Source organism: Salmo salar, chromosome ssa01 (genome assembly GCF_905237065.1).
Source record: "Salmo salar chromosome ssa01, Ssal_v3.1, whole genome shotgun sequence".
Taxonomy (NCBI): Eukaryota; Metazoa; Chordata; class Actinopteri; order Salmoniformes; family Salmonidae; genus Salmo; species Salmo salar.
In genome coordinates, this window is record NC_059442.1 from 34795523 (window position 1) to 34813353 (window position 17831).

The following is a 17831-nucleotide window of genomic DNA, read 5'->3' on the forward strand; positions in this document are numbered from 1 at the left end:
AATCATATCGGGGGGCGTTGGCTGGCCATATTTCACAGTCATGGACACCAGCACACGGTTTAGTTATGACAGCTTTGAAAAATTCCTCCCTGATGCCTGTCACCCTGGCTGCCTGGCTGGCTGCTATCTGCTGTATGTGGCTCCTCTCTGCTGAGGAGGGGCCAGGACCAGTGCTGTTCTGTGATGATAAATATGAGGAGGGTTGTACCAGGGTTGAAGAGGAGACCAGACCAGGAAGTCAAAGAAGGAGTGGGGAGGAAGAGGAGGACAGGGGAGGGAGGAAGATAGGAGGAGATGGGAAGTAAGACAGGAGAAGGAAGATGGGGAGTAGGACAAGAGAAGGACAGGAGGAGGAAGAGGAGGTAGAAAGGAGGAGGAGGTGGGAAGGATGACAGGTGGAGGTGGGGAGGAGGACAGAAGGAAAAGGAGGTGGCCAGGAGGATTTAGGGGGAGGACAGGACAGTCAAGGTCAGAGGAGACACCAGTGAGTAACTGTGGCTTCTCTCTGAAGTAGACTATATGTTCGTGAATGCAAATCACGTGTACGCTGGCCAGTCTAGTCTGTCACAAGAGACAATGAATGTAATGATGCACAAGATAAACATAGCAGTAGAAAGAAAACATTCTGACAATGCTAATAATGCATAGACAATGCTAAATCTACTGGAAACAATTTCAAAACAAAATGAATAGAAGCCTATGAGGACATTTAATTAAACAAAGGCAAGCAAATGTGTTGCTGAAAAGTTGGGGTCACTTTGTGATGAATTAATTCCTGGTTAACACAAAATGGCCAGGTAGGCAGGGAGAGAAGGTCTGTCTGAAAACAGCGTAGTGCCAATTATTCTGGAGGTGCGAATTTAATTAAGTCCCATCAGATAAAAGTAACAAAATGACACAATGCTCTTTTCCCATCTGCTTTCCCCTCAAGGTTATTTGTCTGATGAACGCCTCCATGTTTTCATTTCAGGACTTATAGTTATTATGAATTAAGAATGAGCTCTCTCGCTCTGATTTCATTAACTTGCTACGACTTAGGGCTAAAGCAAGGTATCCCTGTTAACAAACAACTGGTGGGAAGGCTGAAAACCTGCCTGGTAGGTACAGTAGCAGGTGCATGGCAATTCAAGGCATAAAATGAATGTATTGCCAAATAGACCACACAAAAACAGTGACAAAACACACATACGACCACAAAGCAAGCACCCCCACCCCCACTCTCTATCCCCGGTGTCGGTGAGTTATGTAGCATTAAACGTTAAGCATGGCAGAGGACTCCAGAGGGCTTCATTCCAATGTGACAGCCTTGATTTGCTTAATTACACACTGTGTGTCTGGCACAATAACCACCCTGACAGAGAGGGGGTGTCACCTTGAGGAAACCAGCTCTCCTAACAAATAATAATTAGGAAATAAAAATGCATAAAGCACTGGCCTGGCTGTGGGGGAGCTAAATTAAGCTGCCGGGAGCAGAGGGCCGTGTGCCCTGGGGCCGCTGGGACAAGGGCAGGGGTGTGTGTGTGTTTGTGTGCGTGTGTGGACTGCCTGGGAGGGACAAGGGCAGGGGTGACAGTGGCAAGACCTGGCTTCTGTTTACCTGGTGTTACCAGAGGCCCAGTACACACAGAGGACCAGACCTAGTACACACAGAGGACCAGACCCAGTACACACTGAGGACCAGACCCAGTACACACAGAGGACCAGACCCAGTACACACAGAGGACCAGACCCAGTACACACAGAGGACCAGACCCAGTACACACAGAGGACCAGACCCAGTACAGAGGACCAGACCCAGTACATACAGAGGACCAGACCCAGTACACACAGAGGACCAGACCCAGTACACACAGAGGACCAGACCCAGTACAGAGGACCAGACCCAGTACATACAGAGGACCAGACCCAGTACACACAGAGGACCAGACCCAGTACACACAGAGGACCAGACCCAGTACACACAGAGGACCAGACCCAGTACACACAGAGGACCAGACCCAGTACACACAGAGGACCAGACCCAGTACATACAGAGGACCAGACCCAGTACATACAGAGGACCAGACCCAGTACACACAGAGGACCAGACCCAGTACACACAGAGGACCAGACCCAGTACACACAGAGGACCAGACCCAGTACAGAAGACCAGACCCAGTACACACAGAGGACCAGACCCAGTGCACACAGAGGACCAGACCCAGTACACACAGAGGCCCAGACCCAGTACAGAGGACCAGACCCAGTGCACACAGAGGACCAGACCCAGTACAGAGGACCAGACCCAGTACATACAGAGGACCAGACCCAGTACATACAGAGGACCAGACCCAGTACACACAGAGGACCAGACCCAGTACACACAGAGGACCAGACCCAGTACACACAGAGGACCAGACCCAGTACACACGCAATACATGGCAATGACAACACAGCTCACACTGACTGACCTCCCCTCAGGTAGAAAGCTGACGGGCTCCAACAGCCAACGTATTGTACTACTGCAACTGCCACACTGCAAGTCGGTGACTATCTTGGTGTAAATCAATCAAAACAATCATTGTAATTGTGTAGAGTAATATTTGGCGTTGCAAATACAGTAGACGAGACAATCCCATTGATTGTTCCTCAGATGATTCTACATGGCAGGGAAATCAGGCTGAGGACCTAACCAGTGAGCTGCGGGGGTTCTCTATAAAGGGTAGCCAGCTACACATCACCAATGTCGGGAGTCTTTTTTAAGGAGGCAGAGCAAGATCATTAAACGGATAATGATGTGAGGGCATGCATTAAACTGTGCTGCTCACTGTCTTATCTCTCTCTCAGACTATCTCTCATCCCCCACCAAGACACAATGGTCAATATCTCCAATAGTGACATTGTAAAACCCATCTTACAGTATCATACAAAAACTCATCCCATCCATGAATGGAATACAATTATGAATAGGTGTTGGGGAGAAATCACATGTTGCAATCCGTTCCAATCTGTTCCAGTCTCTCCCCAACCACTGTTGAAATTGAAGTCAATCAAAGCCAAGCCTAGTCTAGTGACTTAAAACATGATGCTCCATAGAGATTCAATTCCCTATCAGTAAATGTAATTGCTGTAAATGTTTGAGAGCACGAGCATATCAAAGAAGGGAATAATATCTATATCTATCTCTGCTTTGATCTGAAAAACCCTGGAAACGTATTGCTCAAAAAACCCCGACGAGGAGGACAGGACACACACAAAATCACAATCAGCAACACAAATATCCCACTGTGTAGAATAGCAGTGAGTGAACAATGTTGTGCTTATTGTACCTATTTTACTTAATACTGATGCTCCAGTTATACGGTCTATAAAATAAATACACATGATCTGTTTTTATTCATATCACCATTCAGGGTGCATGGCCAGGCGCGTGGCCGTTGGGTTAGCGTGGGAGGACTGAGGGTTGCACCCTACCTCCACACCCTACCTGGCTCTCTCTCTCCCTAGGTTTGAGGCTCGGTCACTCAAACACGCATAATTACTTCAGAGGCAGATAGGCTGCATAAAAGATTAATGGGAGGGGGTGGAGGTGGGGGTGAGCGGTTCTGCCCACCATGGGGCAGAGGTAAAGGGGCCTGCAGGCATTGAGACATGGCATGGCCCACTGCCCTCTACTCTCGCTGTCCTTCCTGTGCTCAGTCAGGATGCATCCGTCTTCTCGCCCTCACCCTCCATCAATCCATCCATCTAACCTCCCCCTACCTCCCATGTTCCCTCTCTCTCTTCCTCCCTCCCTCCCTCTCTCCCTCCCTCCCTCCATCCATCAATCCATCCATCCATCTAACCTCCCCTGTTCCCTCTCTCTCTTCCTCCCTCCCTCCCTCCCTCCATCCATCAATCCATCCATCCATCTAACCTCCCCTGTTCCCTTTCTCTCCCTCCTCCCTCCCTCCCTCCCTCCCGTTCCTACCCACCCCAGGTCCTCATTAGAGAAGACTCAGGGGTGAAAATGACCCCAGGCCAGTGGAACTAGCTACCTAATTTGAGATCTTTGCATCCTGATTAGAAAACAAAACTCACCACTAATCCACTGGGTCGAGCTTGTAATGTATAATGTTGTTGACTTGTTATTCATTGATTGTGTTTTAAAATGATTTGATAGTCCGATAGTGTACTGTTTAATTGGAGGGAGAAGAACCCATGAGGGCAAATATGAATTTGAAGTGATATGAGGATAATTTACCAAGTCCCCTGGCTGTCCCTGTTGGATCATCCATCCACTGACTCCTTTAAATACAAACACTATTCATTACCCCAGATATATCAATGTCTGCTAGGTCAAGCATGCTAGGCTACAGTAGCGCATGCTAACGCTAAAAAGGGTCTTACAACTCATTGTTTTGCAGCTAACGATGCTAAGCTGTAAGTAAGTATCCATACAGTATCTTGCATCACTGATTTTGGCAATTACTCACTCGTGAAGCTTTGTTTCATCGGCACTTCCACCTACCAAGGTTTGACTGGTTATGATTAGCGCCTATACGAGCTTGGTAACAGGCCATTTGACGCAGTGCTAAGTCCATAGATAGTGTTCCTGGTATCCATAAGATAAGGGAATATATTGTACCACAACCATGGTACCGAGCTACCAAGGTAAAAGAGATTATAATCAACCGTGATCTTCACCTACAGTACCATCGATCCAATATCTGCTCTGTGTGTGTGTGTGTGTGTGTGTGTGTGTGTGTGTGTGTGTGTGTGTGTGTGTGTGTGTAATATAGAAACCAGCAGCATACTAGACTGGACTAGTCCCTTGTACCCTAGATGTAATCTCATCAGTGATAGTAAGCCAGAGAGAGCCTCACAGATACACACACAGCAACATCCCCAGATAGCTTTGCAAAAATCCATACTACAGACTTGCCTAATAAAAGATTATGATTCCGTAAGCCGCTAAGCTCACTGCTTCCACTAACCAGACAAACGAGCAACAAGATGCAGCCCTAGTCCCCAGTGTGGACCAAGCTGGTCTTTCCAAACCAATATGAAAAACACATTGGAGGATAGAGGAGACAGTCATCTGGTATTCTGAGCAGTGCATAATGTTAGGGAAAAATAACACCAGGAAGGTTTGAGGATTGTGGATGTGTGTGTGTGTGTGCGCGCGTGTGTACGTGTTGTCACTGTTTGTATGCAGATTGCTGCTGCGCGACACCGGCGGTAGTGAAGCCGAGCCACACGCCTGCTAACTGAAAGGATGTGATTCTGCTCAGCCTCAGAGGCAGATTTCCCTAGCCGGGCTGATTTGGAGCTGCTCATAGACTACTGTACGGTTCAACTGCTACTGTCTGACTACTGACTCGGATGTTGGGATTTTACCAGGGACTAAACAAACACGTTAACATTGGAATCAGCACAGACCCTATCTGTCCACAGAGACACACTGCACTGCCAAGTACATCAAACATACGGTCAAACAAATACACAGGTCCATAGATGGGTACAAAGAAACATGAAGCACAACTGTACACAACGGCAGAGAAAGAGAGAGAGAGAGAGAGACAGAGACAGAGAAGCAGACAAAGGGAGAGACTTTATCTGAGAGAAAGAGGCAAGATATAGAGACAGAGAGAACGTAAGACAGAGAAACAGAGATTGAAACCGACACAGCTAGCAAGAGATAGAAATAGACAACAACAGATGGAGATGCAACCAGACAGTGGCAATGATACGGACACAAACAGAGACAGACAGGGTGAGGTGAGAGGGCACGTCTGCTGGAGGTGTGTGTGGCGCTCCTTATCCTCACACACCCACGCACGCACGCACGCACGCACACACACACACACACACACACACACACACACTTACCCTCACACACTGGGCAGCACTCTCCTGGTACAGTCACAGGGTTGAGGCAGCTGTGCCCGCAGGCGGCGGCCACACACCGGGCGTTGCCGCTCACACACTGGCAGAACGTACAGTCGTCCTCACGCCAGTGGTCTCCGTGTGCGAGGATTTCCCCGCTCACGTAGCAACCGGCAAAGTTCAGCACTGGGTAGATGGGGTCTGGAAAAGAGATGAACATATTGATAAAGATAAAAGACCAAAAAGGTTATAGTTTAGAGATTAAGGTCGAGATGAAAGTTGTGCGAACTTGAGAATGGCTTTTGAAAGCATTCACATCTTCTCTCACCAACCCTGAAAAAAGCAGCAATTTGAAAATCTTTTATGTGGTGCTCTGAAAATGTACTGCATTGTCTGATGGATTCCAAGGTCACACTGCAAAACATGTGATACCATCATGAATATATGTTTTATATTCATTCATGTATTCTTAAATACAGAGCTAAAGCCAAACTATCTTCAGCTTGAGATGGAGCTTTCTTACATGTCTGTCAGTGTGTTTTCACAGCTGTGTGTATGAGTGTGTGAATGTGCACTCTGTGTGTGTGCGTGCTCTGTGTGTGTGTGTGTGTGTGTGTGTGTGTGTGTGTGTGTGTGTGTGTGTGTGTGTGTGTGTGTGCGTGCGTGCTCTGTGTGTGTGTGCATGCGTGCTCTGTGTGTGTGTGTGTGTGTGTGTGTGTGTGTGTGTGTGTGTGCGCGTGCGTACTCTGTGTGTGTGCGTGCGTGCGTGCTTTGTGTGTGTGTGTGTGTGCGTGCTTTGTGTGTGTGCGCGTGCTTTGTGTGTGTGTGTGTGTGTGTGTGTGTGTGTGTGTGTGTGTGTGTGTGTGTGTGCGTGCTGTGTGTGTGTGTGTGTGTGTGTGTGTGTGTGTGTGTGTGTGTGTGTGTGTGTGTTCTGTGTGTGTGTGTGTGTGTCTGAACCAAACACAGTCAGTCAAAGAGGGGCTGAGTGATGAGCATAAGGGAGGACAACTGACTGAGTGACTGTTTAAGCCCTCTCATCATTCTGCCTTTGATTGCGTGCAGCTGCATATTGTCACGGCGGTGTAGGCGTTTGGCGTTCGCCTCGGCTCATCTCTCTCCTGATGTTTATTGATGCTCTGCACTCGCCCTTTACCAAAGGCACTCATTTGAGATGATATGAAATGCTTTGGTCTCAGCAGACTGTCCTTTCTGTTGCCACGTCTCTGCACGTTAGAAACCTAGGTAACCTTGGTCATCGGCTTGATCACCATCCGAATACATACAATAGTGAGTCATGCAAGGATGAGGTTTGGTTTGGTGATTCCCTTTAAAGGGAAAGTTCAGGACACAGACTCCCTCTCTATTCACAAAGAGTCGTGTCAGAGTAGGAGTGCGGATATAGGATCAGTTTTGCCTTTCAGATCATGATGAATAGGATGATATAGACATTGGCGACCTGATTCTAGTTCAGCACTCCTACACTGAGATTTTTAAATACAGAACCAGATCACCATTAATGACAAATCCCATAATAGTCACTGTTTAGGAACGGAATCAGGCAGGGATTAGTCAGGGGCCAAGTCATTTGGTGAGGAAGTCATACCTTCACAGACAGGGCAGCACTCCCCCTCAGGGACGTAGTAGCGTTCACAGTGCAAGATGCCACACTGGGCGGTGAAGCACACCGACACCCCTCCCTGACATCGACAAAAGCGGCAGGCGTCCATTCGGAACATGTCTCCGTCATGGTACTCCGACCCGTTGAAGCTGCACGCTGGTTTGGTCTCTGGAGAGGAGAGAGAATTTATGATGAGACAAATTAATCAATCAAATATCCTTTTTTACATCAGCAGTTGTCACTAAGTAGTTTTACAATAATCCGCCTTGACCTCAAAGAGCAAGCAAAAGCAGAGGCACATTGTCTAGGAAACACTTCCTTTCAGGATCATTTAGTACGCCCACTGACTGAGCGACAGCTAAGAACAAACATTTTTTAAAAGTAGGAACAAAAGAGGAAAACACTTTATAACGATGACAAAAGTGGTAAAAACTCCCATCAGACAGCTAGCATGGTGATGATGTACTGTATTTGTCTGAGAGAAAAGCTGTTGTAAAGATTCAGCAGAGTTTCAGATGGCTATGGAATTGGTCTCTCCTGGTCTCCATGGCAACACAAAGTGCAAAATTCACCTTTTAGCCCAGCGCGTGATATAATGCCTACAGTGGAAAGTGTGTGTCAAATAAGGCCATGCATGAGCGACAGATCATTAACTATAGTACCTTCAGATGTAGGGAACTGTAGGTACACGTCAACCCTATAAGAAGACATTCGACGCAAGACCGCAAGACACACACATGCACACACCAAACACAAAGTTCTTAACAATTCATAACTGTCAACTCATTTGATCGCACTCCAACACGACACAACTCTCTTATCTCTAATCCCTCTCAGGAGGAGTCTGTTCTCTCCGCGAGCAACTGGTAATTTCCCCGTCCTCTTCAGCTATTAAAAGTCCAAGGCTTTGGACCGTTTAACGCTTTTCTGGTCCAAAAAGATTTAAAAACCCAGAAGCATTTTAATCTAGTGCAGCTGTATCAGAGAACAGTTAATTCCCAGGAATCAATGGGACAGGAAAATTGGTTTCTACATGTTTACAATTACAGTGCCTGCCAATATGGCATGTGGGGTCTTTCATTTTCTGCTACTAATTTTGTCAATTAGTTGTGGTTCAATGAATAACAACGTGAGGGGGCGATACTGCACGCATGGTTGTCACACTAGTGAGGGCTGTGAATTCACTCAACAATTTTCTAATCAGGCCCACTTCTGTTCATATATTCTCAGCTGCTGTTCCGTGTGTGTGTGTGAGCACCTCCCTCCTCGTATTGACTGCTACTGTATGGTGTGTATAAAGCACTGGGCGGCGTGTGTGTGTGTGTATCTGGCGTCGAATTGAATAAATAGGAGGAGGGTTTAACAGATATACATTCCTAATGGTTTACTGTCGATTGTGATGGCATCAGTGTGTAGGTGTCATGCAAGGAAATCCCTGTACAAGGCGTACAATACATACAATGAATGTATTTCAGGAGTAGTGTTCCAAGGTTCTGTTTGTGATTCATACCTGTATTTGTAGTATTCGTGTTTTCTTTCAAATACATTGAGCATTTGATGAGCCAACCTGGAGTGCAGGTGATGGAGATTTGCGTGGTGTGCACTTTTGGGACAAAACAGGTCAAAGTACTTGGAAGACAATAAATACTATCTGAACCCATTGTATCATAGTCTATTCCATCCACAGTACAGTATATGATCTGTGCTCTAGTTACAGTAGTGGGTTCTGTAAGACAGAGTAGGTCATGACTGTTCTGTATCAGTGCTGGGGGCTCCAGGGCTGCAGGCTGTAGTGGAACAGAGCTGACTGGAAGAGCCGTAGGAGAGCTGTGGGCCGGTCCTGGCTAATTAAGAGGAACATGACGGATGGCAATGCCGGCATCGCACAACTTCCTTCCCAGATGTTCACTGAGTGCCTGACTCTTGGGTATTATTCCCTTTATAAATGAAACAGTTAACCGCTGGCACATGAATACCACAGGCCAGCAACACTATAGGCTAGCACAGCAAAACACTGTACTGTGTTAGGTGGCTAGGTGGCACCAAGGACACAGGAGATTCTGATGTTGTTCTTGTTGGGGGGTTTTCTGCCAAATAGGAAACAACACATCCATACGATAGGTGTGTGATTGGACAGGGCCAGAGCAGGTCCCCTGGGACTACAATTTCTCAATATACATCTTGATTTAAAACACTGTGACCATCCTGTTCACAGCTGTGCTTCAGCGTGTTATTGGTCCACTGCAGTAATGGCTAAACCAATCAGAGGTTAGTGTTAGAGAGAGTTCCTTCCTGTTCACAGCTGTGATTCACCGTGTCATTGGTCCGTTGCTGCAGTGATGATGCATTTGAAGCGCATGATTATTCTCCACATGGTTATTTTAACCATGAGAATGAATGGTTCTTGGAGACTGACTGACTGTGTATGCAGTTTGATTGGGCAGAAACCAAGCTGAAGCCATAGTCTGATTCTCCATAGAGCTTATCTCCTTCTCTCCACACATAAGCAGGATGAGGTTTGCAGACAAAGACAATCATTTTGCAAGTTGTGGATTTTGATTGTTGCTGAGTGTTTTGGGACCTTCCTCTCTCAATAGACTTATCATTTGGCATTTGAACTGCATCCATGACTGGGATATTTTTAGTATTACATTGTTATTTATTACGGCATTGTTGGGTTCAGAGCTGGCAACAAAGGCATTTCACTGTACTTGTGCATGTGACATTAAAACCAGAAATGTGATAATCATAATACCAGTATGTTTCTGCATTGTTTGGTGGGAATAGTTTTCCGACATGTAATGAATGGGTTTCCAGATTTTGGAGCCATTTGGGCTTTTTGGTTTTTGGTTGAATGGAACGACCATTTAGCTGCCAGACTAAAACAGTAAAACCGTATTTTTCTGGCAATATCAATCCAAAAATGCCATCCAAGGTGTCTGTCTCGTGGTGATTTCATTTTTATGAGCCTTCACAGAAGGGAATTCTTAAGGGGCTAACTGCATCCAAAAGCATTTTCATATTTCATATTTCCATTTGGAACACACATCAGGGTCGCCTGTCTGGCCTGCCGAAAATGATGTCATCAGTTCTAGTGGCTCTAGTGTGCGGGTATGCAAGCGAGGAGGCGTGCGTGTGTCTGTCTGTCTAATGGACAGCTTCCTGCCTGGATATATGCCTGCTGCAAGGATACAGCGCACTGACGGTGAACGTTTGACAGAAATGTGTTGGTTTTTAATCATAAACAAATCCCTGTTATTGACTGCATTTTCACCCCGTAGACGTGGTTGAATATATTAAGCATTTAGCTAGATCCAGCAAGCTACAGCCATATAAATATTCTCAACTCAGCAAAAAAAGAAACTTCCCTTTTTCAGGATAATTCATAAAAATCCAAATAACTTCACAGATCTTCATTGTAAAGGGTTTAAACACTGTTTCCCATGCTTGTTCAATGAACCATAAACAATTAATGAACATGCACCTGTGGAACGGTCGTTAAGACACTAACAGCTTACAGATGGTAGGCAATTAAGGTCACAGTTATGAAAACTTAGGACACTAAAGAGGCCTTTCTACTGACTCTGAAAAACGCCAAAAGAAAGATGCCCAGGGTCCCTGCTCATCTGCGTGAATGTGCCTTAGGCATGCTACAAGGAGGCATGAGGACTGCAGATGTGGCCAGGGCAATAAATTGCAATGTCTGTACTGTGAGGCGCCGAAGACAGTGCGACAGGGAGACAGGACGGACAGCTGATTGTCCTCGCAGTGGCAGACCACGTGTAACAACACCTGCACAGGATTGTTACATCAGAACATCACACCTGCGGGACAGGTACAGGATGGCAACAACAACTGCCCGAGTTACACCAGGAACGCACAATCCCTCCATCAGTGCTCAGACTGTCTGCAATAGGCTGAAAGAGGCTGGACTGAGGGCTTGTAGGCCTGTTGTAAGGCAAGTCCTCACCAGACATCACCGGCAACAACGTTGCCTATGGGCACAAACCCACTGTTACTGGACCAGACAGGACTGGCAAAAAGTGCTCTTCACTGACGAGTCGCGGTTTTGTCTCACCCGAGGTGATGGTCGGATTCACGTTTATCGTAGAAGGAATGAGCGTTACACCGAGGCCTGTACTCTGGAGCGGGATCGATTTGGAGGTGGAGGGTCCGTCATGGTCTGGGGTGGGGTGTCACAGAATCATCAGACTGAGCTTGTTGTCATTGCAGGCAATCTCAACGCTGTGCGTTACAGGGAAGACATCCTCCTCCCTCATGTGGTACCCTTCCTGCACGCTCATCCTGACATGACCCTCCAGCATGACAATGCCACCAGCCATACTGCTCGTTCTGTGTGTGATTTTCTGCAAGACAGGAACGTCAGTGTTCTGCCATGGCCAGCAAAGAGCCCGGATCTCAATCCCACTGAGCACGTCTTGGACCTGTTGGATCGGAGGGTGAGTGCTAGGGCCATTCCCCCCAGAAATGTCCAGGATCTTGCAGGTGCCTTGGTGGAAGAGTGGGGTAACATCTCACAGCAATAACTGGCAAATATGGTACAGTCCATGAGGAGGAGATGCACTGCAGTACTTAATGCAGCTGGTGGCCACATCAGATACTGACTGTTACTTTTGATTTTGACCCCCCTTTGTTCAGGAATACATTATTCCATTTCTGTTAGTCACATGTCTGTGGAACTTGTTCAATTTATGTCTCAGTTGTTGAATCTTGTTATGTTCATACAAATATTTACACGTTACATTTGCTGAAAATAAACATAGATGACAGTGAGAGGACGTTTCTTTTTTTGCTGAGTTTATATCCCCATAGTATTTCTGCCATAGCTCTGTTGATCCACAATCCACCTCTATAAAACCAAGCCAAACAACCGTTCAAACGGTAAACACTAAAGCAGGATCAGGCCTTTGAATCCTGGATCCCTCAGATGGAACTCACCATTATGTGACTGAAAAGTTAGAGTTTGGCAGGCAGCATATTACAGACAGCCAGGGCTATGAAACATCGATACTTTCTTCTATGGCCAAAGTGTTCATTCCCATTGGACATGCTCAAAAACACTCTTATTGCCAATGTGTTCCCCTCGGACATGCTCAAAGAAAGTCCTGCTCTCAAAGTAGAGAAAAATATCCTCTTATTGGTAACTTTTAACAAGGCTTTATATCTCATTACCTGGAGGACAATTTAGTTTTATCATGGTGATGGATGATACTAAGTCCACTGTCTCTTACGGGTTCAGGTAAAATCCTACAAAAAAAATCTATAAAGCAAAGGCAGGAAACCAACACGGTTTGGCAGCGTGGAAAAAGTGGTAAGTTAGTAAAAAGAAAAGTTGAATTATTTTATTTTGTTATAGGTTTCATGACGCTTGTATCTAAACTAAAGTAGATTGCTTTAAGATTGTTTTATACATCAGTTGGGGTCTCTATAAAATATAATATGAGGTCATAAGCCAAGCATGAAAGCGCATCCTTGTAGCTGTGTGGGCTCATATAGTCAAAATGTTTGCCTTGGGGTAAGTTGAGCCAATGGCCACCATATCCCAAACAAATAAGGATTACATTTTGTCAGTTTTATGCATAATATGCATAGAATTTTTGCAATGTGTCATGCATATGAACTCAAAATATAGAGAGCAGCCAAGGAAGTGATAGAATGGAAAAAGGCAATTTGAGCAGCAGCAAGGGATGAAAAAACAGATGGAATGACACTGAAGAGGTACAATGACAAAACATATAACAAACATGTACCTGTGCGAAAGAGAGGCTATGATAGAGTAGCAGAGTCACACAAGGTCTTATCTGATGAATTGGAGTCTGAGCTTGCTAAACATATCAAGAATTTTGCGGACCAGTTTCATGGGCTTGTAGCCTCAAATGCAGAGAACTTGACACATGGAAACAACATCCCTGTCCCAGACAACTGGTCATAAAATGAAAGGGTAAGTGATATTGAACAGAGACATCTATATCTGAATGTAGGCATATATTTAAGATATACAATATACCACAACCCCATTCCATGAATTACATTTTGACCTACCAGCACCATAACCCACTGTCACAGGACACCATCACCCACCTACCCCAAGGCGACTCAACTTACCCTCTCTCTATGCTCAACTTACCCCATACTCAGGTTGTGTTAAGTTGTGCCAAGAGACCACTTTTTTCGGACAAGCTATGTTTTCAAAACTGTTATGTTTACCTGAATTCTGATTATTTCCAGAATACACAACACCCTACAGTATGTAGATATCTTTGTTAGAAATAATACTATATTTCCCTTGATGTGGTGATGATGACTGTAAAAAATGTCTCTCAACATACCCCATTCTCCCCTACATTCAGGAAGTAAACACTTCAGATTGTTAAATGGCTGAACTAGCTGAATCATGTATGCCACGTCACATACTACACATTTACACCTTCATCCACCTTTACCCTAAACTCTCTTTCCATATTCTCATAGGGGTGTGCTGCAGACATTTTCTGACTTAGCATTCCCAGGATGTTTATAAACGTAACATTTCCAAAAGCTACAAATGGCTGTCTGTCAAATAGAAATATTGAAAGACACTAGTTGTCATGGTGACAATAATCAAACAGTGCACTAGTCCGTTCCGCAGCTTCATTTTCACTGCTGCATGCCCTCAGGGCAATGAAGAGTGATCCAACACGCAACACACACACACACACACACACACACACACACACACACACACACACACACACACACACACACACACACACACACACACACACACACACACACACACACACACACAGCGTAACATATGCTATGTCAACTGGATTACTGTTCGATCCATCAGTCAGTCTAATAGGCGCTGAGGTCAGTCACGGATAAGGCTGTTACGGTGACCGTATTACCGCCACACCAACAGTCACGAGTCATGACCGCAGTCCAAATTTCGTATTAGTCATGGCTGACATCAGTTTCCGAGAATATTCAGGACCGCTTGCTAACTCTACATCCAAGCATGCATTTTCCTTAATGGTGCAATATGCAGAAATCCCTCCGTCATTTATTGGTTGCAAAAATGTTGAATAGTTCGCCTAATTTCAGTTTATATGATAAAACATTGTATCGTCTAAAGTACTCAGAATTGTTTTTCTCCATAACCCAAAATGTTGTATTTTCAGCTGTTTGAAGTTGGTATACAAAACTGAAAGTAAAAGACGGAAAAACTAAACAGAAGACCGGGAAGCATAGAAATAACTTGCTTTCAATGAGAATGACAGATCTATAATGTTCATTTCTATGTCAATTTGGTCAGGTCACCCAAAAAGTTACATATTGCAGAGAGAGTAGAGAGAAAGATGATCCAATGTAGGTTATGTTAAACTTGACAAAAAGAGGAATAAATAAATAAAACACATCAGATTAGTTTGATACATTTGATATTGAATACTCATGTTGTTTATGTTGCGTTTGTGTCTAATTGATGTCTTTCAGACTGGTGTATTGGGGCGGCCTGTTCTGTCTGCATTTCAGACCAAAGCAAGACCATGTTTAAAGCTATGGATCTACTTAGCCTCTATAAAGTATTTGGATGTATTTGCATTGTAGGTATAGTGTGTTCTGTGTTATTTCTTTGTCTTTTCCAGTACTAACTGAATGGTAAATGAATGTATTTACAGTGTGATTACTGTGTGTTCTGTTCCTCTTGTCTCTGTCCTCCCTCTCCATACTGTCTTGTCATAATCACTGCAGCTCAACTTTTACTAAAGCAATAAGGCTTCAGGGGGTGTGGTATATGGCTAATATACCACGGCTGAGAGCTGTTCTTATGCACGACGCATGACGTGCCTGGACACAGCCCTTAACCGTGGTATATTGGCGATACATCACAAACCCCCGAGGTGCCTTATTGCTATTATGAACTATTTACCAACGTAGTTAGAGCAGTACAAATAAATGTTTTGTCATACCTGTGGTACAAGGTCTGACATACCGTGGCTATCAGCCAATCAGCATTCAGGGCGCGAACAATCCAGTTTATAATTGATGATAGTCAACGGCATCAATCAATGTAATGTAATGTGTTAGTCTAAATGTAATCTTGTATGTTTCTCTTATGCTTTAGGTACTTACTACATGGCAATACATGGATGTGTGCACAGGGCTCATTCACAAGTACTCCTCGTTGAGAGACCAAACAGAGAAGGGATATGTAAGAATTCTTAAATGTTCCTACTTACGTTTATTCACACACTAATAAGCTTTTTACACCATTGTGCCTACCCAGACCACAATGTGCTGGATTATTTCTTCTCACATTTGTTTATTCCATCACATTACCAGTAGCATAACAATACCATCTCTAGTTATGTAATTGACTGTCTGCTCCTCTGACCTCGGTCCCAATAATCCATCATGACATTTCTGATGTACCCTTTACGTAATGCAGCCGTTCATATTCCACTTATTCTAATCCAGCCTTTATATTACACACCCTCCTATTTAAGGTCTCAAGTTCACTGCAGACATTTTGTTCCTCCCCTACCTCCTCACAGACAGGGTATGTATTTCCCGTTAAACAAAATAAATCATATTTTTTACTTATTACACTGTGTAAAGTTCCTATCACCTACCATAAGAATAGAGGGGAATCCCTTTGCGGATGAGAGCCACATCCAACTCTTCCTGGATGGAGAGGATCTACTCGGACAACTCCATGGAATGGGAGTGGCCATGGGGGTCCATTTCATTTTTATATTGAGTATGCAGCATCAGTGAAAAGCACTATGCTGTTCATTCACAAATGTGTTCTGGGAATTGATGAGTGGGGTAAACTACCAGCAAATGTTGAATGGCAAACTTTTTGCTGTAGAGCGGGATAGGGGAGACCAGAGCACAAAGTAACGCAGGGGTCAGATGTAACAGCCAAATTGCTCAAATTAGAAACCACTTAGAAAGATGTTTATCGATGTGCTAATGCTTTGATAGTGTCTGGGGTCTTTTGATTGGTATAGTTAATGACAATAATTATTATAGTATTTTTAGTATAGGTTCCTATCTTGTTGTCGATACACATCAAATATGAAGGTTCGTCAACGGTTGACTATTTATTGATTGTATATTTGGATTTCTGTGAATTTCAAAGTCAATCAAATTAATTTGTGACTTTACAAGTTTGCCACTCAATATTATGTGTATTATTATTATTGTTAATAGTATATTGTTATTATTATTATTGGTAGAAGAATTAGTACAGTAGTAGTAGTAGTAGTAGTAGTAGTAGTAGTAGTAGTAGTAGTATTGCTATTATTCATAATAGAATACATGGGACATAAAATGTTCCTACAGGAACCTTAAATCAAGTCAAATCAAATCAAAGTTTATTTGTCACGTGCACCGAATACAACAGGTGTAGACCTTACAGTGAAATGCTTACTTACAGGCTCTAACCAATAGTGCAAAAAAGGTATTAGGTGAACAATAGGTAAGTAAAGAAATAAAAACAACAGTAAAAAGACAGGCTGTATACAGTAGCGAGGCTATAAAAGTAGCGAGGCTACATACAGACACCGGTTAGTCAGGCTGATTGAGGTAGTATGTACATGTAGATATGGTTAAAGTGACTATGCATATATGATGAACAGAGAGTAGCAGTAGCGTAAAAGAGGGGTTGGCGGGTGGTGGGTGGGACACAATGCAGATAGCCCGGTTAGCCAATGTGGGGGAGCACTGGTTGGTCGGCCCAATTGAGGTAGTATGTACATGAATGTATAGTTATAGTGACTATGCATATATGATAAACAGAGAGTAGCAGCACCGTAAAAAACCCAAGAAGGATCTTTGAGGAACTTTTTTAACCCATAAGAGTCCATGCCCTGTGCAAACCGGGGGAGGGGGTTCTACTAAGCTATATGGAATTGTTTTAAGAAGGTCATACCAAGGATCATTTCACAATTTGATTTGGAATTTTACGACCCCATGAAGTAGCCCCAAAAAATAAATAAAATAATTAGCTGAATTCTTTTTTTTTGGGGGGGGGGCCCTTACTGCTATTAGACCATACAAACACATCGAATAACATATTCACTACATAGAACAATAGATAGTCCCCCAAAAATAATGTAAATATAATAAATATTTTGGCCCATTCCTCCTGACAGAGCTGGTGTAACTGAGTCAGGTTTGTAGGCCTCCTTGCTCGCATACACAATTTTCAGTTCTGCCCACAAATTTTCTATAGGATTGAGGTCAGGGCTTTGTGATGGCCACTCCAATACCTTGACTTTGTTGTCCTTAAGCCATTTTGCCACAACTTGGAAGTATGCTTGGGGTAATTGTCCATTTGGAAGACCCATTTGTCACC

General features: G+C 44.2%; 1 protein-coding gene across 2 annotated transcripts in view; it reads right to left on the minus strand.

The window, feature by feature from the left end:
• LOC106601300 (cysteine-rich motor neuron 1 protein) overlaps window positions 1-17831 on the minus strand; it is a 119889-nt gene that overhangs the window by 24219 nt on the left and 77839 nt on the right. For both annotated transcript variants that reach the window (XM_014193406.2, XM_014193409.2), the window contains exons 6-7: window positions 7451-7633; window positions 5851-6048 (exon numbers count right to left, since the gene is read on the minus strand). In XM_014193406.2, coding sequence (XP_014048881.1) covers window positions 5851-6048; window positions 7451-7633 — 381 coding nt within the window. The remainder of the gene's footprint in view (window positions 1-5850; window positions 6049-7450; window positions 7634-17831) is intronic.